This window comes from Solea solea, chromosome 14 (assembly GCF_958295425.1).
Source record: "Solea solea chromosome 14, fSolSol10.1, whole genome shotgun sequence".
NCBI lineage: Eukaryota > Metazoa > Chordata > Actinopteri > Pleuronectiformes > Soleidae > Solea > Solea solea.
Window position 1 is genome coordinate 2,113,659 of NC_081147.1, and position 27,631 is coordinate 2,141,289.

The following is a 27,631-nucleotide window of genomic DNA, read 5'->3' on the forward strand; positions in this document are numbered from 1 at the left end:
GCGTGCAAGGACAACGAACGACGACATCGAACGCGACACAACGGACCACAAAGGAGGACATCCAGCAGCTCGGTTTGTCTCAACAAGACGTCAAACTTTGTGTGAGAATAGACTGCTGGCGTTGAAGAAACACCGGTTGCAAGGGAGTGACATTTTCCCAATCAGCTGACTAGCGTGGGTGGAGCTAGACCATATCGTACCATTTTACTCTGGTACCTCAAGGGAGGGACAGGTGCCAAAGAATGGAACCCCGGTTGGGGGTGACTCTTCCAGTGACGACACTTTCTCGCCAATCAGTGGCCGACAGTCTGACATCACATTTTAGGATGCGAACCATCAACCTTGTTTGGTTCTTTGCTTGAACCAAGCAGCGTTGTTTCCTACCAAAATGGCGTGACCTTGGTTGGCTGATGTCAGCTACCAGAGCTCTATTAGTTGAGGGGGCGGGAACTGCGAATGTGTGGAGAGTCCAGACCAGCTTGAGTCCAGCTCTGGTCCAACTAGAAGCTCAACTCTAAATCACATTACTTGGGCGCATTAGTCCGACTTTGAGACTTTGAGTGGAGCCGAGCGGAGTCATGCTACAACTGTGTAGAGCGGCGTTGATTCCCCTTTTTGCCGCGTTCATACCTGCGTACCTCGTAGACTCCACCACTTTCGGATAATTGGTTGATCGGGACTCAAACCTGACAAACACTGACCTCAGTTGCATCAACACAGCTGTCTGTGTGTGTGTGTAACAGATATGAGAGGACACAGTCACACAGTCACAGTGACCTGTCAGCGCCTCACACTGCATACTCATACTGCAGAGTTTAAGGTCAACAGTGACCGCCCCAGGGCGAGCGAGCCAGGGGATGACTTGAGGAAAGAAGTGAGCGAGTGAGTCCAGCGAATGACGGAGGACCGTGTTTCTGCTGCAGACTGAACCGATGCTACGTGTCGACGATTCAGTTAAACACTCCCATAAATCATCAGATTCACTAGTGTTCTCTCTGGGATTCATTTATTTAAGGATGACAAATGTAAAATTCATTCATTCATTCATTCATTCATTCAGTCTTAAGCCTGAATATTAAACACAGACAGAGCTGTAAGTCCTTTTTAACAACAACAGATAATCAGAAAATTACACCAAAGTCCATTCAAAAAATTGGTGGTTTTAAATCACAGCTCACGGCAGTTGTTGATCCACGTCTGCCTCCATCAGTAAGTTCAAATATGTTGTTTTGTGACTTCTGTGTTTGAAATCTTTGGTTCTGATTACGACAGTGACACAAACTGACCACACGGGGCAGCAGTAGACCAGCAGCTCCTGTGTCCCCGTGAGCTAAAATCGCTGGTTTTCTCTATGGGTTTTGGTGTGAGAGAATGACAGCGTTTACAAAGTTAAGGTCTAATGACAAAATACCATAATGAACATATTCCTATGATATTATAGACTTAAGAAGGCAATGATTTTTGAATTATCTCTAAAGAATAAGTCCTGTGAGTACTCAAGTGTTTAATATATATATATAACTCATCCACACTGTGTTCACTGCAGGTCTAATTATTAAGTAGTCTGAGGTCAAAGTCAGCGCTGCATGTAATCTAGATTATTATTGGAATGTCCACTCAGATAAAAACGGCGTGCCCGCTCCGCCTGACACATGGAGGGGGCCCCTGCTTAAAAACGCTCCGACCTTGGACCGCAGCCTTGTTTCTGGCCGCACCCCGAGGACGAGAACATTATTGAAATGTCAACTCGGATAACCTGGATGCTGCCGCGACACACATCATCTCAGTTTACGTGCGAGGAGCGCGGTCTTGTTTGTAGTGTTTGTGTTTGTCTCCTGCAGCTCTGCGTCTGTGATAAATGTGCAGGTGTGAGCTCGTTCCTCAGGGTTCTGCAGCTTCTGCTCTGTTTGTCATCGGGAGTGGATTTTTCTTTTGTTTTGTGGGTGCAGACTTTTGCTTTTTGCCTCGGTGACAACAACTCATCTCTCTGCCATGTTTCCTGGCTTTCCTCACTGTAAAAAACAGCCTTTATACGCAAAGTGTTTGTAAATTAATACAAATGTTCTTGTTTTAAGAACAAGAATCTGACAATGTGGGTAAGCAAATTATATAATTCTACAATTCTTTAAAGTAAAGCATGTAAATATACTTTAAATCCAGTGTTTTTTCCAGAAAATCACTGCTAAAATCCTGGTAATAAAGTTATAAAGTTATGGTGAATAACAACTTGTTGAGAAAACTACTGCTAACGTGTGGAAAAATACTGTAAATATAGTGTTTTTTTCCAGAAAACATGGTTATATACTGTAAAGTTATGGTTAAATACTATTTATTCACAAAACTATTGCTAAAGCATGTACTAATTTTTACAACATCTAATTTCAACACTAAAATGTACAGATTTGCACCTGCATCAACAAATACACACATAATCTGGGTCACATGTGAGAAAACATGGTCGCTAATATCTTAACAAACGTATATAAACTGGCAGATCAGACCGTTCTTTAACGAGAGGGGGAAAATAAACGTTAAATAACTGCAGTCCAATTCAATGTAACACAAATCACCCCCGCGCTAATTCAGCCTTTAGTTTTGTCCATTTCCTGTCCAGCCTCTGTATTTAGCCGGGCTCCGCCCACCAATTCAAATGTTTGGCCAAACCAGGAAGAAGGACTGCAGTGCTGCTTTCATGCTAACTGACAGAAAAAAGGATTAAAAGTTGTTTGAAATAAACAATGACGAGGTAACGCAGCTTTACTTTCCATGGTGTATTTGACACAAAAGCCAAATATAATGAAAATAAAACACGTTTGGTGCTGATTTCACTCAACTCAACAGTGTTTGTGTGAAATGTGTGAAGTCAACACAAACGTGTGTGACTGAATTGAAATACTCATAAATATTTACATGTTTGTTGTCGTTGCGTGGCTGAAATCCTGGTAATGTACTGTCGGGGTAAGGTACACTGTAAGTTAAATACAGTGTTTATTCTGAAAGGTTGAGCTAAAATCACAATAATATACTGTAAATTTGAATTGAATAGTCTTTTTATTCAGAAAAGTACTGCTAACTCATGGAAATATACAGTAAAGTTATGGTTAAATACTATTTATTCAGGAAATTACTGTTAAAGCATGGAGATACTTTAAATACCATGTTTTTGCCAGAAAATGATTGCTAAAATCATGATAATATACTGTAAACGTCTGAAAAGTACTAACATTAAAGCTAAATTCAATGTCTTTCCCCAAAATTTAGCTGAAAGTATGGAAAAATACTGTTTATTCAGAAAAGTACTGTGAAATCATGGTCAGATCGTGTACATTTAAAATTAAATACTCTTTTTTATAGAAAAGTAGAGCTAAAGCATGAAAATATAGGGTAAGATTAGGGGTAAATACTTTTATACAGAAAATAACTGCTAAGGCATTGAAATAAACTGTTAAATTGGAGTTAAATCCAATGTTTTTGCTGTAAAATTACAGCTAAATCATAATATACTGTAAGGTTATGGGTAAATACTATTTATTCAGAAAACTACTGCTAAAGCATGGAAATAAACTTTAAATACAATGACTGCTAAAATCATGTAAAATTAGAGTTAAATACTGTTTATTCAGATTATTTTGTTTATTTACTTATTTAATCAAGAAAATCTATTGCTTGATTAAACTTCCCACTTGTCAGTAAAGTGCTAATTCTTTGACCTTTCACCTCTGATATTTGACCCACATTTGCTTCCTCTGATGTTGAGGATTTATTCTTTTATTTATTTGGCGGCTTAGAGACTTTGGCTGAAAGAGAAACTGTAAATAGAAAATGCTGTAACATAAGAAGAAGCAGAAGAAGGAACACGGTTGGAACAACTCGCTCGCACTCGAGAAATGTTGGCGCCCACCGCGACCTTTGCCCCACTGACCGCATACTCAGCCCCGTGCTGGTGTAACTGTCACTATTTCAGTTTGTGACACTCGAGATACGATTATGAAACAAACGCAGGGAGTGCTTTTTTTAAACGTGACATAAAATATAATATAATAAAATAAACCGTTAATTTATTGTGTTAATGTGATCACAACTGGAGCGTCCGTCTGAAATCTGAGAAACGAGTATTGACCAAACTTGGACTAAGGCCTAGATGTGTCACATGACCACGACCACTTGAGTTTTATTTTATTGCTGACAGAAAAAGACACAGTTCTGGTTGTAGTTCTGGTTCTGGATCTGGATCTGGAGCCTCAGAACCTTAGTGCTTACATTTGAACCAGCCTGCGTTCACACCAGATTAAGAGGAACCAAAGTACCAAGGAACCACACGTTATTGCGTGTTACGCAGGCATAAGTAAACACAACAGAATAGGACACGCCCACTGATGATGTCACGGTTAACGAGGAAGCACCATTTTATTGGTTCCAGCTGAGAACCAACTGGAACTGGCACAGAACCATGTCCCGGGTTTGTGTCCATGTTTTGCTTTTTTTGTTTTTACGTCTTCTCATTTAGAATTTGGCGATGGCGTCGCTCCCAGTTCCGACTTCCAATTTAAATGGAAGGCAGAATATCAGTGTAGTCAGGTTTCTTTAATCTCTGGCGACATTTCATGATAATTTCATGTTTTCCTTTAACCCCAATTGAAACAATATAATTCCAAATAAAAGTTTTAATCCCAAATCTAACCATTTTAATCCCAGTTGTTATTGTTTTTAAACATTTTTAATCTCAATTGGAACAATTTAATTCCAAATAAGGTTTTAATCCCAGTTGTTATTGTTTTTAAACAGTTTTAATCTCAATTGGAACAATTTAATTCCAAATAAAACGGTTTTAACCCGGAATGAATGTTTTAATCCCAGTTGCTATTGTTTTTAAGCAGTTTTAATCCCAGGTTTCTTTTGTTTTTGAACATCTTTAATTCCAATTGAAGTGGTTGTAAACCCATTTGACATTGTTTTAAAACAGGTTTAACCCCAATTGAAACTATTTAATCCCAAATCAAGCCATTTTAATCCCTCATATTAAAATAAAGTACAGATTCCAGCATTTAATGATATAAAACCACAGTAAATACTAAATAATCACACTCAGACTTTTTACAAGTGTGTGTTGTGATGCCGTTTCCTCTGTGTTCATTCATTCACTCACTGTAACACTGAGTCTCACTCACTCACCACTGCTGTCGTGTTCTCACAAACATGAGTCGCTCACATGAAATAAACCAAAATAAACCAAAACTCTTTTTCAGCAAAAGTCATTTTCGTTTTTTTTTTCTTCCTTTCATCACACAAACACAAACATGTCAGACACCCGGCAACAAATTAATCTGGGTTCAGCTCCAGCGAGTGAGCGATCGATAGAAGGGAGTGGAAATATCTGACGTCTTCTTCAAATCCTGACACGACTGCGGAGGAATGAGCTTAAAAAAACAACTCAATCTGAGTGAGAATCAAACGGTTTTTAAATGAAAACACGAGGCAGGCGGTCGTTTCCAAATGTCAGTTATTTTCACTCCAAACATTACATCACGCTCACTTTCAGATTAAATCCATGGATGATGGTTTGTTTCAACTGCACTGATCGTTCACCTGTGTGTGATAATCTGAGAAAATCTGAAGACTCTTTTAAATAAGGTCTTAAATCTGTTTTTAAATGAGAAAATTCTCCATTGTGATGTTCTCTATTTATATATTTAACTTTATCCATATTACACATTTGTTCTTTTTTTTTTATCTTGCTGTGGTTTTATCTTTACAGTTTTAATCCCAATTTAGAATGTTTTCATTTTAGTTGATTTTGTTTTAAAACGGTTTTCATCTCAAATGAAGTTATTTCTTCATTTGTCTTTTAAACTGAGTCGAATCTGTTTTTAAATGGTTTTAATCCCAATTGAGGCTGTTTAATCCCATTTGATATTGTTTTACAATAGTTTGAATCCCAAATGGAAACAATTTAAAATTGTTTAATCCTAGCTCAATCTGTTTAAAAACATTCCATCTGACATTGTTTTAATCTCTGTTGGTTTTAATCCCAAATGACGCTGGTTTATTCCCAAATGGAATTGTTTTAAAATGGTTAATCCCAGTTACATTTGTTTTCAAACATGTTCAATTCCATCTGGCACTGTTTTAAAACTTTTAATCCCAAATGAAGCAGTTTTAATCCCAGTTGACATAGTTTCAAATCCTTTAATCCCAGTCAAGAACTGTTTTAAAACTGGTTTGATTCCAGTTTGAACTATTTTAATCCCAACTCGAACTAGTTTTAGTCGGAACTGTTGTTAAAATTGTTATTACCCCGGATTAAAGTGTGTACTATTCATAAATACCTTTGCATTTTTGCTTAAATTTGCCATTAAAAATATTTTATATTATATTTACTGACGTCAATTGCTCGAGAAGACGTTAATACAAAAAATAACAAAAAAAATCCTTTGATTCAATGTCAGTAAACTGGCACGTGAAGATTCTGAGTCTCATCATTTTAACGTCTCTCTCTCTTTGGCTCCCTCTCTCTCCTTCTGTGTGTGTGTGTGTGTGTGTGTGTGTGTGTGTAAACAGATGCGCCCCCTGCCGGCGCCTCCCGCCACCTGCTCCTCCTCCTCCTCCTATAGTCCGCTCCTCTGACTCCGCGGCTCCTCATTCACTAGAAGATGGCGGACTGCGCTCCACTGTTAGATGAGGAACTCTCGTCCTTTGTCTTCAATTACCTGACAGAAAACTCCGGCAGCCAGGTAAGAGCGCGGCCTCTGCGGACGCACCGGACCTCGGCCTCTGCAGAGCCGGGCGCGTCTTTGCGCGTCGCCGGCTGTGGCGCACGCAAACGCCGGCTTGCAGCGAGCCTCTCCCCGCGGCTTGTCAGCAGCATCTCCCCGGCACAGTGCAGTGCGCCCCGGTCTCTCGCTCTGTGTGTGTGTGTGGGTGAGAGAGTGTGTGTGAGTGTGTGAGTCTTGACGTGAGGCTTTCACGTGTTTTTGGAGGAACCGTCAGTGCAGTGGAAACGGATTTCTTTTTTTTAAAGGCGTCGATGCCGGTGATGGGAGCGCGGAGCCGCCGGTGTGCGTGGACGCAGCTGCGGGATTATTTGGTATGCACGGCGGCGATTATGGGAAACTTTTGACGCAATCTTGAGGGAAGTTTTGTTGAGACTTTGACACGTGGTGCGCGCGCCTGAACGCATGGACTCAGCCTGAGGATTATTATGATTCCGTGACATTGTGACACTTTTGTCGGTGATTATTGGTTTTGAAAAGAAGCGTGAAGGAAACACGCGCATGTGTTTTTCTTCACGCGTGGATTTCTCTCTTTGCTGTTGTTGGCTTTTCTGTCTAAATGACACCGGATGTTGAATAAATGTTTGTGGAAACATTGTCACATCAGAGCTATGCGCTTGTGTTTGATCCTCTTCCCATTTATAAGCGGCTTTTGCCGCAGCAGCAGCCTGAGCTTAAGAACCTGAACCCGGCAGGCTCTGCGTGGATCCCCGCGCGCCTCCGCGCCGGTGTCCCCTCCTCCTGCTCCTCATGGTTCACTGTAAAGTTGAGCAACTGTATTTTCCGTGATCGATGATTACTGGAAGAGTATCTGTTATTGATCAGCACGCGCTGATATAAAGGCGGCGGCTCTGTGATCAGCTGAGAAAGTTTTTTTTTTTCTTTCATAACCGTCTTTCATAATCTGTTACGACACCGAAGTCTGGCTCACACGCACGGGTTTTTTTTTCTTTTTTTGATTTCGCTGATGTTTGTTTGGGGTCTGAAACGTTACGCTCGCCAAACTCCGTTCACAATCCGCCACATTTAAGCGTTTTCACGCTCAGTGCCTGCAATGCTCAGCATTTAAAACACAAATCATGCTGGGAATGAATGAGCACAGTGTCAAGTGGATTTCGGCGCACCAAGCAGCAGTTATTTCCCCTAAAATGTGAACTTTAATTGCTGCTTTTCCTCTTAATCCCCACCAATAATCTCCCGCTAAAGAGCTGCAGCAAGTGGCGTTCACCAATGACAGAAATTGAGGTTGTGTGGTTATTTCGATGTTGTGTGTCTGCCGAATTCACTGTGAGGATGCATCGATGAAGGTCAACGTCGAGCTGCGCGAGTGCACGCGTGCATTCTTTCGCACCAGCCGAAGGAGGGAGGAAATGTGTAGTTTCTCAGACGGGATTTGGCGCATGGATTAATTTTCTCGCTCAGCACAACAGGAGGAGGACGTTATCAGGTCCTCATCTGCGGCTCCCACGACGCGCGTGGACGGCCAGCGTGTGCACGTTCCCCCACAACAAACACACACACATACACACACGGCCTGTCGTTGGAATATGGGACCCCTGCGTTTACTGCATCACAGTGACGTCATAGTGATTGTTATTGCTCTGATTGCTGGATCATCAGAGTGTGTGTGTGTGTGTGTGTGTGCGCGCGTGTGCAGGGATGGGGGGAGAATGTTGGTCTATTTATAACATGCAGCAGTGACATGTGCATCACACACACACACACACAGATGTGAAGTAGATGAGATGAAACAGCCCATAATTGAGGCGGATACATAAATTATCCTGTGTTACATCAGTGTACTGTACTATTATATCATGGCTAACTATTATATATTAAACTTAAGACTTCAATAAAACATGAACTTCCTGTTTATTTATAGCCACTGAAGTCACACTATGACTATTTTTTTCTGTTTATCACAATAAAATGCACATATTTATGCACGTGTTCAGGAAGTGTCCTCATTAATAATAATCCGGTGTCTCACATCTACAGAATCCCATTAAATCCACAAGTTTCCCCTCAGATGTTGATATTTGCTGTCAGAGGTGCTGCAAAGTCCTTGAGGGACACAGAGGGACACAGAGGGACACAGAGGGACGAGGACAAACATGTAACCTGATGACAAGGAACAGGAAGTTAAAAAAAATCGGATAAAAAAAATCAAACTAGTCTTTTTTTTTTGTTCATGTGTAAAACGATAAGATTATCATTGTAGAAACGCAGCATTAATGAGTTAATATTTACTCAGGGCTGTTAAGGTTAAGGTTAAGGTTGTTTCCCCCCCCCCCCTTTTCTCTCACTTCCTTTAGTGTGTGTGTGTGTGTGTGTGTGTTGCTCGCCCCTGCCGGCTGGTTATTGTAATACTACTCTCTCCTCGTGACTGGAGTTACAGAACAGAGCTGCAGCAGTCATGTGAGTTGTAGTGGAGGAGGGAGGGAGGGAGGGAGCGAGTGAAGGAGTGAGGGAGGCGTTACCCGTGACATAGTGAGCTGTCAGGCGGTCCCTCCCCCCTCTCTCTCCCTCCCTCCCTCCCTCCTTCTCTTAGCATGTGCCCTCCCTCTCCCTCTCTCGACTGTAAAACCTTTCATCTTCCTGTCTCGCTGTATTTCACAGACACTTTATGACAAACACCATTTACTTTTATGAGCGTTTGAATATTTTTTTGCCCCCGAACTGGAAAAAAGTGTAAGAAAGGTCGACTTGTATGAGCTTTTCTACGACCGCGTGACAAAATATAAAGTGTTTAATGATAAAGAAATAAGAAATAAGGCATTGTGTGGTCAGTGTGCCACTTATGGTCCCCCAATCGCCTCCATGAGGCCCACCATTAAATACCAAGTTGAGTTACTTTTGTTTACAGACATCATAAAATGGGTATTTATATACATTTAATTTGAAAACAAACACTTTTATTTTGAAATTCTTTAAAAACATCCTCACCTACAGCCCTGGCATATGTACTACAGCGTTAAGAGGCGTTCTGGGCGGTACGGAAAGCCCTTAGGGGACGGCTGTGCTCACTTTACTCGCTTTTCATTCTCTGTGTTTTGCTAATTTTGACTGTGTTCATGTGTTCATAATTATTCATGCATGGATTTTTGTTCAGATAGTGTATTTCTATGTGATCTTGTTATTTACGTCTCAGCTCCGACATTAAAGTACACCGTGTACAAATGAGTGTTACACTCAGACCCTTAAGCACCAAAAATGTCCCAATGAAATCCATTCAAACTGCGATTTTTTTAAACTGCCATTAAAACATAATACGTGCATTTTGTTATATTTGCGTGTCAATCTGGGGATTTTGCCTCGGTAGTGATCACTTTTACTACTCTCCACTAGATGGCGTTGTTGCTTTTGGCCATATTTGGCATGTTGAGAAAAAAAAATGCTATTTCCACTAGATGGCACTGTCACAAATGTTGCTGCTAATCATTGACATATCCCAGGCTGTAGTAATATTTACTTTGCATGTAGCATATTGAAAATAATACATTTTCATCTAAAAACCTGTTGTCATCGTGACAAAAACGTGGCATTTAAAGGGGTGACATTTTTTAAAATGTATTAGTATTTGATATCAATAACTAGGTCAGATGTAGGTGAAAAAAATCAGCTCAAAGAAAGAAGAATATATAATAATGTAGAATATTTTTATGCTTTTAACAGTACATTTTTTGTGCTTAACGCTACGAGTGTGACTTAATATTAAAAGCGGCCATAAGTGTTAAGAAGGAAAAAGACAAAGACCTTAAAGAGAGAATCTGCCTGCTATCGCTAGCTTCTTTTATACCTGCAAACACGATCTTTGTGCGTTTACATTTATAAACGTAACAAACCACAGCTAACTTCAATTTCCACTCACTGTGAAACGGAAAGGAAGCGTGGATTTTTTTTTTCCGTCTCTGACCTGCCTCCTGTTTCATGTCTGGCCTTGTTTCAAGAGCACAGTCGCTCTCGCTCAGATCTATTTCAGTGCTAATCATTGACCGGGTGTCGAGCGCCGGCGTTGGACAGACTCTGGGACGGATCAGGCCGACTTAACGTCACTCACCACATCCTGCTGGAACAGGGTACGACCGCTCACTCGCTCGCTCGCAGGCCACATGCTTTTAAAATATGAGCCGCCGTGAGTGTTTGTCATACTGAGAGTCACATGTTCTCTTCCCCTTTAGGATATCACATATTTACCTTCAAGATACTTTAAGGTGTTTTGTTAGCAGTCTTTTTATAAAGTATCTTAAAGGTGATACTTTACAGTATGTGACCAGAAAATGACTCTATATAGATACAAGCTCTATATAAATACAGACCATAATACCAACTCTTCTTCTTCTGATTGTATTTGGTAGCAACAAAGGTAGTGAAGTAAAAGTACAAAAGTACAGATATGTGGAGTAACAAAGTATCTGTGAGCTCTGGAGGTCGAGTTATCGAGTGAAAACAAGTCGCCCCGGTTCCCTCGCAGGGATCATAAAAGTTTTATTGCAAAGAGACGAGTCTCAGTTACAGCACGGTGTTCTTTTACAGCAATTTAAAACAAAAAAAAGCCTGTTTTTTTATGTAAAGCTGAGCAGGTGTGATCAGGGAACGAAGACAAAACAGCCGGGCAAAACTTTAAAAGGACACGCCGTTCGTAAACAGAGCGCCTCGGCGCCTCAGGTTGAGCAACACGTTATTATCACGTAGAAGCGCAGAGACTCATCAGGTCGTCTCCGAGGTGTTTTAGAAGCATTAAACACCTACAGTTAATGACGCTCACTGTTCCGCTGTGTAGAGACTCGGCACTTTATCCTGCTGTAACCATGACGCGGCACGTGTGTGTGTGTGTGTGTGCGTGTGTGTGTGTCAGCTCTCAGCTATCAGGTGATGCCCTCCAATTTCTTGTCGGAAGTCGCTCTCCAGCCACGTTTTCAGCTCCGCGTGTCTCGACAACATCGATGGACATCATCGTATCAACGTTTCCCGGCTCCAATTCGACCGTCATGAAACAGAAGTGTCGTATTCTGCTTGTGCGGCTCGAATTTGTCATGGGAAGCCAAAAAAATTGCCCCTGAATTTACCCTAAAAAGGTTCATTTATGATTCAATGCAATCCTCTTTGTGATTAAACACCAGTACTGTTGGGCAGCCTGTGGCCAAGTGGAAAGGGAACTTGGCTTGTAACTGGAAGGTTGCCGGTTCAAGTCCCCACCAGGTCGAAAGAGCTGGGGTACCCCTGAGTGAGGTACTCAACCCCCATTGCTCCCTGGGCACTACTCAGTGTGGCAGCCCACTGCTCCTAATTCTAGGATGGTCAAAATGCAGAGAATAATTTCCCTAAGGGGATTAATAAAGTATCTAAAATTAAAGTTAATCGCGGAATAGTTAAAACCGCAAAAAGACAGAGTGCAATATCTTAAAAGAATGACACTACAATTATTTAAATCTAACAAATTTGAGACATTCAATGGCCGAAAAGTCTTTCTTTTTGTTGAGAGACTAAAAAGAAAAGTCAAATTATCATAATTTGGGATTAGGGATGGACACGAGTATTAGATTACTCTATTATTTGCTTAATTCTAAAATGTGGACGCCGATGACGACCTCATTTGCGGTGCATCTATTACCACGAGGTGGCAGCAGCGAGCGCTTACTTTGAAATGAAATTTGCGAGATCCCTTGAATGCGTCTTGTTTGCTGCTCATGTTGTTTTCACATGTTCTCATGTGCTGGAGGTTTTTTTGGATTTAAAGCAGGTAAATGCATCACTTCCTGGATGGAGACGCAGAAATCCGATTTTTTGACAGAGAAGAATGACAGGCAGACAGACAGACAGACAGGCAGGCAGACAGTGAGTGAGTGAGTGACAGGTGTGTAAATAACCAGTCTTTGAAGTTCCACACGGCAGTGATGGATACAGGTGTTAGTGCCAGGGACGGATGGACAGACAGACAGAGAGACAGACAGACTCGTCTACACCTTCTCTGTCACGTCTCTACTGTCTTTCTATTATTATTCTTTATTCTTAATTATTCTGTGTCTCGTGGTGCGTGTTTATGATCGGCTCTTATCTCGGCGTCGCTGTCTGAGTCGTGATGTGCACACTGCTGCAGTGCAATGTGTTCATCTGTGCAGCTGTACAGTGACTCACCTGAGTCCCTTCTGTTACTCTGATCACACACACACACAGGTGATGCATCAGCAGCATAAGACACAGAAATGTGAGACAAACACACACACACACATGCACGTTTGCTGGATTGCAGTTATTTTTCCGTCTGATATTTTGTTTGGATTCATGTTGCTGTGACATGTGACTATTTCAAAGTAAAAGCCTGGCTGCATTTCACTAGTTAAACCAGTTAAGCTAATAAGTAACACAGTTAAAACTCAAATAAAGAAAAGATTAAAACAGATTAAATTTACAAGCAGATTAAGGAAAGCAAGCACATGTTGTGGACTCAAGAACTGTCTGTTTGGGTTTAAAAATCCAAACCAACCGGGCCAAAATATCACTTTGTTTTTGTGATTAATGAAAAACTCATGCATTTAAATAAAAATGTGTCGTTACAGTTCTAATTAACCTGAGAGGAAGTTCAGAGGCTGAAGAAGAAGTTAACGATAGCCAGATAAATGTATATGTAAATCCTGCAATCAACTGGTGAAATGACAGGAACAGTCCTGGTCCGGTGTGGTTTGTCCACACTGGTCAGGCTCATGTTTCCTAACACAGCTGTGTCTTAAACCACCGGTGGTTTCTGTGGCGCGGCATCGAGGTGCTGAGTGGAAATGTGTGTGTGTGTGTGTGTGTGTGTGTGTCTCACAGTGGGCTGTGGGAATACGCCGGTTTCCTCCTGAATCCCTGGTGTGGTTCATCAGGGACCCGGCGAAGATGCTGACTCCGCCTCCAGAACAGGGCCTGTGTGTGTGTGAGCTGTTTCGAGCTAACATGCTAGCAGAAGCAGGTGAGGGGGTCCCTAAATAATTAATTGCTTGGTGATTCGTCAGCTGCTCACTCAGGCCTGTTTGGCATTAGAGGCGACGCACACACACACACACACACACACACACACACACACCAGAGCTTCATGATTCTGGATGTACGACAGAATATACGGAATATAAAGGAAGCAGTTTGTGATTGTGTCGTAACATTTTCATGAGGTTTTCTAGTGACTTTTACTTTTAAAGATACATTACGTAACATTTTTTGGTTGTGCAGTGGTTCACTCACTTGGTAGGTGTCTTACTGAGGTCACCAGTGTGTGCGGTGCCGACTTTGACGCCACTGGTGTAAGAAATCCAAGACACAATGGTATAAAAGAAAGTAAAAATACAAGAAAACGACCTCCGATTGTGAGAATTGTTCAGTTAAACGCACTTTAAGATAAAAAAGGTTTGGAAACTGCCACTAAATGTTGTGGAAGTGGTCGAGAGCGACTTTTGCGTTGTCTCTTCTCAGCCTGTCTGGATGATTTTAGGTATTTTTCAGACTATTTAAAAGAAACTAAACGGGTATTTTACCAATAATTACTTTAATAAAAGCAAATCTCTCTTATCCAATAACTTCCTACTTAGACTGTAGACTTTATGTGAAACTTAAGAGATTTCTCTGGATGCATCTCGTTAGCGCGACACACTGTGAACCCTGCATTAATCTCACTTGCTCTCATGCGCTGGACTTTGGAATATTCATCTATTCAGATGAGGTTTTTGTTCGAAATGCTCGTCCCTCGTCTTCACAGACTCGTCTTCACCGTTTACGCTCGCTGCTGGATGTTCCAGAGCGTTTTCCCCCCCGAGGACGAGGAGGCGCAGCGGAGCAGCACTGAGCCGTGTAAAGTGTCCAACACACGCATGATGGCTTCATCATGCGTGTGGCTCGGTGGGAGGCTGAGGGAACAGAAAGAAGATCAAGAGATAGCAGGAGTCTTATAGTATTCATCCACTCACGTCTCTCGTTTTCTTCATTTATATGAAAATCCCACCATTTATTTCTGTTTGTATACTTCAACAGTCCGTGCTGTGATTGTCTGTTATCGCCCGTCATCACATCCTCCTCCTCCTCCTCTTCCTCCTCCTCTTCCTCTCCATCTCTTTTTACGGCGTCTTTATCTTTATGTCACATTCGGACGCTCGGGGCCCGACCAGCGCGGGATGTAACATTTTGGTTATTTACTGTTAAATCATCGTTTACATCCCGTTTAACCTTTCACGACTCGATGAAGGCGAGTCGCACCTGTATCTCGGTCGCGTCGCTGAGATTAACTGCTCCTGCCACAACGGAGAAGGTTTTAAATTCCAGTTTGGTTAATGTTGTGATAAGGCTGTTGTTGGGGGACCTCCAGGAGAACCCTGCTGCTTTGGTTTTACACTGAAAATGGGACTTTTATGAACCTTTATTTGTGTATAAAGTGGAGAAACACCATTGGATTCTAACACAATGTAGACATTTGCTGTTTTTGATGCAGAACTTCTGGTTGACATGCAGATTTTCAGGCCTCAATTCTGTGATGAACAGTCAATAGACTCAATATTATTTGATTAAATGGGTAAACGGTCATTTAGGCAAGAACAGAAGTAAAAAACATTTGTTGAATTTCATCCGTTTGTGAAAGAATTGTGAGCTGAAACTCTCTGACGATACTGACACGTTTTATTGTGGTAATTATGTTGTTGGACGCCTCCATGAAGACATTTGAAGAGACAAGAAAATGGAGAAACTGGACAAACTCCATTGGATTCTCCCCAAATGTAGATGGGTTAGGTTGAACATCTGGTTGAACCAAACAGGACATGCAGACTTTTGGCCCAACTTCTGTGATCAACATTCAATAGACTCAATATTATTTGATGAAATGGGTAAATGACCATTTAGACAAGAGCAGAAGTAAAAATATTTGTTGAAATTTCAAACATATGAGCATGTAGACGTGTAAACCATCTCTGACGATACGAACACGTTTTATTGCAGAAATTCTAGATTTTTTCAGGTTTCTTTGCAGCATTGGCAGTTGTTGCCGGGTCTTAAGCAGCACTTTGTTTTGTATGTTCTCGTACAACGGCGAACAGGAGCGAGCCTTCTCTCTCTGAACTGCTCTGTGATTGGTCAAAGCCTCCTTTGATCGGACCAGAAACCACATAAAGGGAACTTGATTTACACTAAGCTGATAGATCCCCATACGTTCAGTTCCTTCAGCAATAAAAACATTTGCAACCCGCGTTTTGATATTTGCAAAGTTATGCAGGCATTTGCATAACTTTGCAGGCCGTCTCTGCATTTGTACCCGTTCTCGTGGCCTTTGTTCTTGTTTTTCACCGTTCTGTATTCAACACTAAACTCTCCTCAAGGGGAACATTTCCACAAATGAAGCAAGAATCTTCACTGACAACAAAGATGTTTTGTTTGATTCCTGGGGGTTTGGACGAGGGCGGAACGGTGCATTAAATGACAGGAAACTGGAATTACTCCATGTTTGTCATGAGCAGCATTTTTCTCTGTGGCTGCAAACATGTTAATGTGAGCCATGCACTGGCACACTTGTTTATTTTATAATGTCAGAGGGTCCGTGAATTGGAATTGCATAAGACGTGTGTGTAGAGGAGTTCTAGTATTCATACCTTTTTGCCTTTAGAGAAATTATTCATGCATTCATATGAATTCCTGCTCACGTTTCAGGCCTTTCCTTCGCTTGTCATGTCGTCGCCACGTGTGTGTCATGTGTCCTTAGCTAACCTTTAGCTGCAATTTGTATTCATCACAGGTTTCCTGTTGCTATATTGATAGTGTCAACATGAGCGTGAGACAATTTGTCATTCACTGCGCACACACACACACACACACGAGACTGGAGGGAGAAAAGGAAGGGGTCGAAGGAGAGGGGGAATCCAATCTCACCTCAGCAACTCAGGGCTTTGTAGGAAAAAAGGCAAACGTGTGGAGGCCCAGCAGCAGCAGCAGCCGCCGCAGCCACCGCGCTCACTAACTCGCTCACTCGCTGCCCTATTTCTTTAAATTCTCTCCTCCTCTGTTACCTGATTTATCACCACGGCGGCCACCAGAGAAATGTCTTATTTTAAAGTGGGAAAGAACGATCCGCCGCGCTGTGGCTCAGACGGATGAGACGAGATGAGAAAGGGAAGCTGATCGCTCAGTGGCATGTTGGCGCCACACGGAGCCGGATGTTCGCCGTGTTTCCACGAATGCGTACAAATGTGTTTGAAAGGTTTTGCCCGGTGGGGATTGGATGTTGGGAATGCAGGAAAAACAACTGATTCATACAGAATTTAAGTTAATTCTCTTACTTTTTTGGACAAGATTGAATAGTTTAGAGTTTTGTAAAACGATTTTGAATAAATATCTAATTGTGATTATTTTGATGTATTTACTGCTTGTTATAGTCATGGTGCTCAGGGAGTGGCTGAGTCTTTATAAGGGCAGGTGTGCTGGGTTCACCGATCATGGATGTGTGACGGGGAGATTGAACCTTCTTTTACCGCTATAGACGTTTACAAGTCATCACTACCAGATTATACACCTGAAACAAATGACCAATGAACATAAACAAGGGGAATCAACCCAAAGACCAAGTTTGTCTGGACACCTTTTGACACTATTGTTCAGCTCCTTTGTGCCGGTATTCATGTGCTACTGGCCAAATGTACTTGCTGACCCCTGGTCTAAAGACCTACAGATAATGGTTGGGGTATTTGGACGTGCCCGGTTGTCTCTGTATGTCGTCCTTCTGGACATATTCTGGAGACTTGTCCAGGATGTACCTCGCCTCTTGTGGAATGTAAGCTGGGATTTGCTCCAGGTCCCATCTTGACCCTCGAAGGATACACGTTACCGATAATGGATGGACTTTAATATCTTAATGTTGTCTACGGCTGCTGCTGCTGCTGCTACTGTAATAATTTGGGCTTGTTCGATATCTGCTACCGTTAAACGACTGGACTTTGACTTGGATTCCTGCTGCTGTACCGCTGTAATAAAACATGGCAGATCAATGATTGCTGCGCGAGTGCCGGAGGTGTAAATGCCGCTCCGACACGGGTTCTGTCACAATCCAAAACATACTTCTATCTCCCTTCCTCTCTCTCTCTCTCTCTCTCCTTGACGTAGTGCCAGTGTTTTGGCTGGGTCTCGCCCAGACTTCAGCCGACAGACAGATCGAGTTGTAAAGATGTCTGGACTGCAGATGGGCAAACCGCCCAACTGCCCAAACACATCATCTCTCCTCCGACACCGACACTTTAGTCTGCTGGACCAAATCAGTGACTGTGACACACACACACACACACACACACTCGCTGGTCGTCAGCCAACCATAATGTATACGTACCAGCAGGTGTTTTCCATTCCTATAATCCACTAGTTCAACAGGATTATTGTATTTAATTACAAACTCATGCTCCTCAAGGTGCAGGATGACACAGGGTATTTCAGGGTAGAGGCAAGAGCAGAGTTTCTAAACGGTTTCTCTGCTTTGGTTGAAGGAGGCATTCAACAACTGTTTTGTTTCACTTATTTCTTTCATGCACATGATAGTTCTAGTGTTAACAGACGTAGTGGTAGAAGATCCAGCAGATGCAGAGCACGTGTAGAGCTACAGTTTGGGACAATCCAAGGAAAATTACACATTCCCTTTGTTCAAATATCTTTTAGGTCTTACCCTCACAGAAATAGAACTTTCCTGATGCAATCTTTTTCTTGATCTTTCTTAAAAACGTATCATTAAAGACTCTAAATGCTGTATTGTAGCTGAGGTAGTAGCAATATCAGAATAAATAGTAGAAATTGTGGCAGTAACTCTACAATATTGTATAAAAAAATACCATCAGGATAAAAAAAAAAAACCTCAACCCTCTAAGATCAGTTTATCAATAGTAAATATTGATTTTTGCTTTTGAGTGGAAAAGCTAAAACAATTGGCCACAGAACGACAAACTGGTCAAACATTTAAAGACATTAAATGTGCGTTAATATAGATTTTGAACTTATGTTGTGTTGCAATTTTTTTCCCAAACCCTAAACCACTGGCACCATCGTCTAGGGCTGTAAAGTCCCAGTCGACTGGTCGATTTATGAGTCGATACGTTCTAGTTGGACTAAAATTGTGATGGTTGACATTTTACCGCGTTAATTTCATACAGTCTATGGTTAATTTGATTTCATGTGGAGGAATGTACCAAGTGCTAATGGGGGTGTTTTCAGAGCACCTCTGTTTCACAGGTAACAGCGTGTGTTCACAGAACACAACCCCTTGTTTTCACCATTTTGGATTAGCCCAACCCACAAGAGACAGATAAAGTACGTCCGGTGGTTTTATTTAATTTTAAGCGTTTCATATTATGCTACAGTCAGTTAGTCAGTCCTCTAACATCCATGTCAAAGACATCGGCACTGTGTCAGCCCTACCATCGTCACATCAACCCTACAAATACCAAGTAGTAAGAGTTAAATTGTACTAGTGGTTATGCAACAGTACTAGTAGGTAAAATGGTTGAATGGTAGTTTTTGAAGTCACAATTCACTAGTTTGTCTAGTTATGACAGGAGTTTTAATGGTTTGTTATTGTAGTATCAATAGTAGTTTCTGTATTTGTAGTACATTTAGCAGTTGCAGTACACAGTGAACATTATAAGCTGTACTAATGCTAGTGGCTGCCATGTTTCATAGTAGTAGCAGTAGTAATTGTAGTGATCGTTGTAGTTGCTATTGTAGTAGTAACCGTTTATCTGATAATGCTGGTAGTAAAAGCCATAAAATTATAATCTGTCATAGTCACATGTTTCAAAGGTGGTTATAGTACTGGCAGTTCTGCAGCCATTGTATTCTTCTACTGTTAGTAGTAATTGTAGTACTAGTAGTCGTGATAGTAAACACAGGTGTAGTAGTAGGCGTCTCAAAGTCGCAGCAGACGTAATGATCGGTCATGTGACCGCTAAGAAGATTTGACAGTTTTAGAAGCTTAACACTGAAAGTGTGACGGTTGGTTTATCTCTGCTGTCTCAGTCTACTGCAACCTTCCATGTGTGTAGATATATATACACACTTGTTTTTGCTGCCTCATTCAGGTACTGACCTTGATGGAAACACTTTTCCTCAAGGGGACCAAAGCCTGGTCCTAGTGAGCAAATGCAGAGTCCTGACAAGAATAGCTGCACAAAGCTGTGTGTGTGTGTGTGTGTGTCTGTCGTGTGTGTGTGTGTGTGTGTGTGTGTGTGTGTGTTGCAGCTCTCATGGGCGATGGTGTAAACGAGAGAAAAGGTTAAAGGAAATTTCCATGGAATTGTGTAAGGACAAGAGGACACACAAGTGCACACACACACACACACACAGATGCCAGCATGGCATATCGCTGTGGCAACCAGGTGTCAGGGCGAGGCGAGCGAGTTTACACACACACACACACACGTATGCTTGTGCAGCTATTCTTCTAAGAACACTGCATTGTCTTCTATTCATTTGGACAATAGGTTCTGTCTCATTAGGACCAGGTTTTGGTCTCCATGAGGACAACTGGTCCTGGTAAGGTATGTGTTAGAAACGGTCCTAAAGAGGTGACAAATTCAAGAACACGCTCCTGTTACACCATTTTATCACATTAATAGTGCATTTGTGTCTATGAACTTATCTCTGTGTGTGTGTGTGTGATTATAAATAGTATTCTTGGCCCAGTCGTACATGAGTCACATCACAACAATGCTGCGCATTTAATCGCAAAATTATCAAAATCACATTCCGACCGAGTGCAAAACCAAACTGAAAGACACTGGAATTATATGATAATGATGAAAACGTGAGGGGAAAAAACTTTTCCGTTTGATTTTTTGACATGAAAATGAAAGGACGCATCACATCTGTCATAAATAATCATGATATGATGTTGCAGCTGACTTGTTTGTCCACTTATTGAACCTCAACCGTGTGGGTTTTAGCAGCTGTAGCTCCTCCCCCCTCCGCCTACCTCATCACATTTTAATAAACCGCCTGTCTCCGTCTTCTTTATGTGTTTGTGTGTGTTGTTGATAATGTATGACTTACCTCATATTGTGATATAATTGTTTTTGTGTTAATGATCATTTTGTTTCGGGAGAGATTGCGGCGTTGATATGGGCACAGGCAGGCTGATGGAAAGGTTTAGACAAGTGTGTGTGTGTGTGTGTGTGTGTGTGTGAGAGAGAGAGAGAGAGAGAGAGCGAGAGAGAGTGTTTTTGTGTGTGTGTGTGTATGTATGAGTCATATGTGTGGGTTGCAAGCAATGCAGCAGGCTTCTACCTGCACGCTGCAGAAAGAGGTGGGTGAGGCCTTTACCGCCTCTTGGGATGCATATACAAATAACAGTGGCACACACACACAACCCTAACCTGCATTGCCCTTATCACTAACCTTAACCATAACTAGTTAACGCCTAACACTAACCAAGTAACCTAACCGTAGTTCAAATATTTGCGCTAAACTTAACCAGTTCCTCAGAAATCAGGTTCTGCCTCATTCTTCAGGATTTGGGCTCCATGAAGACAACGAGTCCTCAAAAGGTGTACGTTAGACACGGTCCTCAAGAGGTAACAAATACAAGGATCACACACACATTCATTTGAACAGCCTAAACAAATTCTTATCCCATAACTTTTACCATAACTAGCTAACGCCTGACACTAACCAGTTAACTATAACAACAAGAAATCCGGTTCTGCTTGATTAGGACCAGGTTTTGGTCTCCATGAGGACGACGGGTCCTGACGAGGTGTATGTTAGACACGGTCCTCAGGAGGCAACAAATACAGTAACACACACACAGACATTGATGCCATATATAGCATGTGTGTACATGTTCCCACTAACAGAAGCATCCTGCTGTTTTTCCAACTAGTAACTTTCCACTGTCCTTCGACCTTTGCATGTTTCCTTCTTTCCTTCTTCTTCTTCATGATTTCCTCCGCCCTTTCTCTCATTCTCTCCATCTTTCTTCTTCTTCTTCTCTCTCTCTCTCTCTCACTCTCTCTCTCTCTCAATCCATCTCTGTCTCCCTCCCTCCCTCGTTGACCTACTTCCTAATGGCTGCTCAGGCTTGCGTGACCACGGTGCTCACCATGGCATGTTACAGTACACACACACACACACGTTAACATTCATAACATACCATGTATGAAGAGAGACACACACCCTTCACTAGCAAAATGACTAGAAAATCACTTATGTTGTTTTTTTTAATACAAATTCAGTGTAATTTTGTAATTATTTATTAAAAATCTATTATTTATTATTTGTATACAAAAATATAGTAAAAAAAACCTTTTTTCTGTTTTTCTAATTTCTAATAATAATACTATTGATGCTTTTTTGCTATTATCTACATTATGTTTTAGCTTCTTCAGTAAGTCTGTGTATTTTCGCCGGAAGATAAGATAAGAGCGGGGGAGGGGCTAATTTTTGAATACCTATATTACATATCAAACTGGGCTAAAGTCACTGAGAATGCTGCAATTTCTCTTTTTACACAAAACTCGAAGTTTCCTAGATCTTCAGGTGATGACCCCAATTCTAATTTGTCTTCCGTTTTGTTGGAACATCAAATGGTGATCGAGATGGACACGTACACGTTGAAATATTCCCAGTCATGTGACTACGCATTTATTGTGTCATGTCTTTGAACTTCTGCAACAGATTTTTGTTCAAACAAAAATGTTGTGCTGCACGTGAGCATTGAAGGGTGCGTTGCAGTTATAGTCGGAAGTCGGAAATTTCCAAGCTCCTAGTCTAAAGTTTTTAACTGGAGCTAATTTGAACTGTTATAATTGCACTTTTGTCTTATTTGTTTCACATTAAACCAGTTGTACACATAGTTACGTTAAATTTGTATCCATGGACGTGTTGTTTGTGCGCACAAAATACCAACTGGTATCGTGACCAGTAGCTAACAGTGGCTTGTCGAGATATGTTTGCGTCCATGTATTTTTCCCAACTTCTTAACTGGAATATGGTCAAGTCGTAACGTGACATCACGCCCCTTTCCGACTTCCGATATAAATAAGACATGCCATCAGTTGCAGCCTCAGTCTGTCTCAACAGCTCACGAGTGACATCTTGTTGACTGCACTCCCAAAACTCCGGCGCGCCCTTGTTGGAAGTGTGTAGAAACGTTGCCTCCGGTTTCCTCAGTTCTTTTTTTATTTGTTTTTTTATACACCAGACCGTCGCGGGGGAGGGCGGGGTTGTGTTGTTGTGGGGGTGTGGCTCACGGAAGGAATGCCACCATTATGATGCAACGACGCAAACAAGCAGAATTCTTTCCTGGTGAGTGTGTTTGTGTGAGTATGTGTTAAAACATGTGTGAGCCGCTCTGCAGGAAATTCAGTCTGTGAGAGACATGTTTGTGTTCTCTGAGAGTTAATTCATGTCCTTACATGGGTGAATGAATGCATGAGTGTTTTATAAGGGTGTGAATTGACATTAAATGATTAGAGACTGCAATAATTCACAGGTTAGGGATCAACAACAAAATGAATAACCAAGTGTTTTGATGATAAACTAATTGGTTTGGAGGTCTGAGGTTCATTTCTGCTAGTTGTTTGGGAACGATAATCTTTTCTTTACTTTTTCATTATTTTATGGACCAAATAACTATTGTATCAAGAAAACAATCAATTGATTCATTGATAATGAAACAAATTGCTTTAAACTTTTAGCCCAAGATAGGATTGATTCTTTGGAGTACTCAAGTACTCAATATTTGCTGATATCACAAAACCTTCTACGATTGTTTTGGTATAATTCAGGAGCCTGTGATTGATATGAAATATTATTTGCTAATTTTGCACAGTTCTATAAACCCCAAAATCCAATATCACAATATTGCACATTTTATTTGAGTTCAAATTTAACTTGGAATAAAGTTACAGATGGTGAACCAATAATAAGGAAGTAGAAATCTATGTTTATGGATGTTTTCACTTATCATCACTACATTATATCTACACACAGTGAATCTATATACAGTATTGATCCAGATAATGAAGTCACTCCCCTACTGTTTTGTTGTATTTTTGCTCCTTATTCTTTTTGTGTATACTTCATTTTGTACGAAAAGTTGAGTTGACACAGCAAAATAATTTTATTACTAGTAATAATGACAACAAAGAATCTTGAATCTTATACTTTTCACCAAATATGGGTTTTAGTAGTAAAATTTGTAGTGAGTCCGTAAAATGGGAATTTAGTGATGCCGCAACAAGTCTGAGACAAAATCACTGTATTCAACTTCACTTTTCCCACATTCTAATTGAAAGCACACAGACTCACCAAAGTCAGAATAAAGAATTCACACCTCGGGCAGAAAATCTGAGATTCTTGGTTTGGCTGATGATGCCATGTTAATGTTCTAAGTTTTTGGACGATAACAGCTGTCAATCACACTGGTGTCCACTCACATGTGCTTTAATTTATCGTCAATTTCCACTCCAACGGGAACATCATTTACCAAACTGATGACATGTTCCATTAAAACTAGTAATCAAGAGCATTAACGGTCAGGAAAACGTTTACTGACGAAATAAATCAAGCTCATTTTCCCATAGACCACCTTTTAAATGGAGTTCTTTATTCCATTTAAATGCTACTTCTGTGTATATACACACTCACACACCTTTGCTGCGTTTCTATGGTGCTTCATGCTTTTCTATCAGCTCTGCTCCACTTTTCGACCTTGTTTAAACTCTCTCTCCCTCTTTTTTTATTATCTCCCCCATCTTTCACTTTTCCTGTCAGTTGCTCTTGTCTTTGTGCGGCTCCTCATCGCCGAGTGTGTTTGCTGTATTTTTCTTTTCCCTGACTCATTTCTGTTCCCTTTGATATCAGCATCACACCCTCTCACTCTCTCTCTCTCTCTCTTTCTCTCTCCTGCTGCGTTTCACTAGGATATCTGTCTAACCTGAGTTCACAGCGATCTGGTGTGTGATAGTAGTTACTAGGGCAACACAGGGCAACACACACACAGTGCAAAAACGCAAATGAGCACATTTTTAGTCTGTAATGTTCCTTTAAAAAGGTGAACTATTGGCCAAAAACTAAACAAACAAAACTCGTACAAAACCTGCTTGACAAGATTATTTTAATGTCTTTTAGTAATTTTCCTGAAATTGCAAATCTATTTTTACAGTGCGCACACAGCACTGTTAACAGAGTGATGGATGTTGTGTCAATCAAATGTGAGATTTAGTTTGACAGAATGAGGAGCACAAACACAGCCACTGGCAGAGAATCTCACGCTCTGATAGCTCATCGATTCCTCTGCAGGTGATTCTAACAGGAGGAAGATTGAGCGAGGACGAGTAGACGGACAGGTGAAAGAAAAGAGAGAGAGACTCATTGTTTAGGCAAATGTTTTAGCAGACACTGACCTCTGACTTTTGATCCTCCTGCTATCAGCTGCTTATCAGCTTTTATTGGCTTCCTAAGAACTGGAGCTCATTTCCTTTGTACGTTTCCACACAGAGTAAAGTCGCAGCTCGATAACGCACTTTAATTGTGTGATTGTGATTCTTCTGACAGTTGTGGCAGATTTTGTTTTGAAAATGCTGAATTTTTCCGTCCAGTATACAGGCACAGGTGGGGAGTCAACTTTACTGACTTGAAGTGTGTACAACTAGGTCAACTTTAGCTCGTGGCTAGTTGTTAGCATGTCTAGCGCCATTTTGTGTCTTTCTGCAATCCGTTTATCTTCAAAGTGAGAGTGAAAATTTAGTTTGTTTTTCAGCCCAAAACAGGATTTGGACTGGAGTTTTCATTTCATCACTTCTTTTATTTTCTGGCCAGTATCAGGGGGCGGGAACTGTGAAACGTGTGCGTTTAGGCTAGTTTGAGTCACAAACATTAGTGCTTCAACTTCAAACCTCATTATTCTGGCTCCTACTCCAAATTTGAGAAGTTGAATTTATTTAAATTTCACTTTCCGGTTTCACTTAGATTATCTCAGTAATTATAATTGTTTTTTCCAATGTAATTCAAGTCGAGTCAAACGACCTCTTAAATGTAAAAATTGTGAAATCTTTTAATGACATGGAAATATTTGATAGGTTCTCAGTCATGACAGGAACGAGGAAACAGAATCACAAAGAGCCGTGTGGCTCTGTTTAATCAGTTTAATCCATTACAAGGACCAAATTAATCAGTAATCCCCCCCCAGAAAATCAACGTTTAGTGCTGGCGTGTAGATCAGACCACCAGGCTGAGAGTGGCCATATTTGGCCGTGTGTGTTTTTTTTTTTTTTTTACTAGGATAATCATTGAGCCTCACAAAAGCCATTTATGGCTGTTTTTAGTGGGAAACCCAGTAGAAGCAGTGACCTTTTAACGTCTTATTTTTGCAGAGGAATACCTGGTAAATCTTCACTGCGTTACTCTGCAGTTAATACAATAATACAATAATATAATACAAACAAACAATTCATGTTACATAATTAACTAATTACATAACTAATACATAATTAGTGAGAGAAAACCTAGAATTAGTGCTTCAATAAAATGGGGAAAACCTGATATCACTTTTTTGTGTCTGATACCAGGGGTGGGGGAAAGAAACCGATACAGTGAAATATTGCGATATTTTATATCACTTTGAGTTTTATTATTAGCGTAAAAAAACAATTGACATTTCAGTCCACTAGATGGTTGTGTAAGCAATATATGATTTTTCAAATACTCAGTATATTGCAATATCGTGATAGTATCATATTGTCGTTGAAGTATCGTGATAATATTGTATCGTAGCAATATCAAAAACTCGTATCTACTGATATTTGTGCTAACCATTTTAAGTAGGTCCGCAACTAACCATTATTGTATGAAGTGATTTTTACAGTTGTGAATAGTCAAACACACATTATACAGTATGTAAGATTTTTGGATTGTATCGGATTTTAAATTCTCATCTGTCCGATATCTGATCCAGTGATTTTTGACTAATATTGGGCCGATACTCAGTGTGGTATCATTGACACCCAGGCTTGTGTGTGTGTTGCTGGTGCCATGTTGTCTGGTGATGTAGTGGACCACCTACTGGGAGGTTTGTGTGTCTTCCATCAGAACCAGAACGGCACCATTGGTCCAGTTAGTTCATTAGTCCCGTTGCCAGCAGCTGAATGAGGGGGTGAACTCCCGGGAAACCAGCTCTCTGGAGCTTTTGTGTGTGTCCTGACTCTGTGGACATGCTCTTGCTCTGTGGTCACGAGCGTTAACAGATGTGACACCTGTGCAGATCTTCACCTGAACCTCCCCCACCACAGATGTTTGTGTGTCGAGCTGTTGCTCTGCTCACATTATATCTCCAGCCCTGCTGTTGTTTGGATGTTTGGGTTTTAGCATGCAGTGCTGCACAGCAGCGGCACACAAGAGAGGAGGCGAGAGCTCCGAGGTGATGTAACACTGGCTCTGGCAGCCATGTTGGAGATGTTCAGCTCATAAAAAGTGGCAGTGAAGTGAAGGGGCTGATGGTTCCTGACTCCATTTGAGCATCCAGCCGAATGATTGTTTCCCCTTTGTTTCTTTGCAGGGGAAACAAATCCACAAGTTTTTTACACGGCAAGAGAGCAAGTGGAACAAATCAGGTCTTTTATTTTCATCCATAAAGACGTGGACGTAGTCGTCCGATTGCAAAAGAAACCTCGAGGTTTGCAATCACCTGCAACCGGGCGATCCCAGCTGTCAATCACGTGCTTTATCATCTATTTTGTGGGAACATCATTTACAAAACTGACAGCAGTAACCTTTGAAGAAGAGCTGGAACTAGTGATTTAGACCATGAACTCATTATACACCTTATTTACTAATACTTACACATTTTGTAATAATCCACATCATTTAGCTCGGTT

The 27,631-nt window shown here is 41.1% G+C and overlaps 1 protein-coding gene across 1 annotated transcript in view; it reads left to right on the forward strand.

The window, feature by feature from the left end:
- The first annotated feature begins 6,604 nt into the window (after window positions 1–6,604).
- The window catches only part of ppargc1b (peroxisome proliferator-activated receptor gamma, coactivator 1 beta), an 86,256-nt gene continuing 65,229 nt past the window's right edge, over window positions 6,605–27,631 (forward strand). The window contains exon 1 of the mRNA XM_058649061.1: window positions 6,605–6,731. Coding sequence (XP_058505044.1) covers window positions 6,651–6,731 — 81 coding nt within the window. The 5' untranslated portion in view covers window positions 6,605–6,650. The remainder of the gene's footprint in view (window positions 6,732–27,631) is intronic.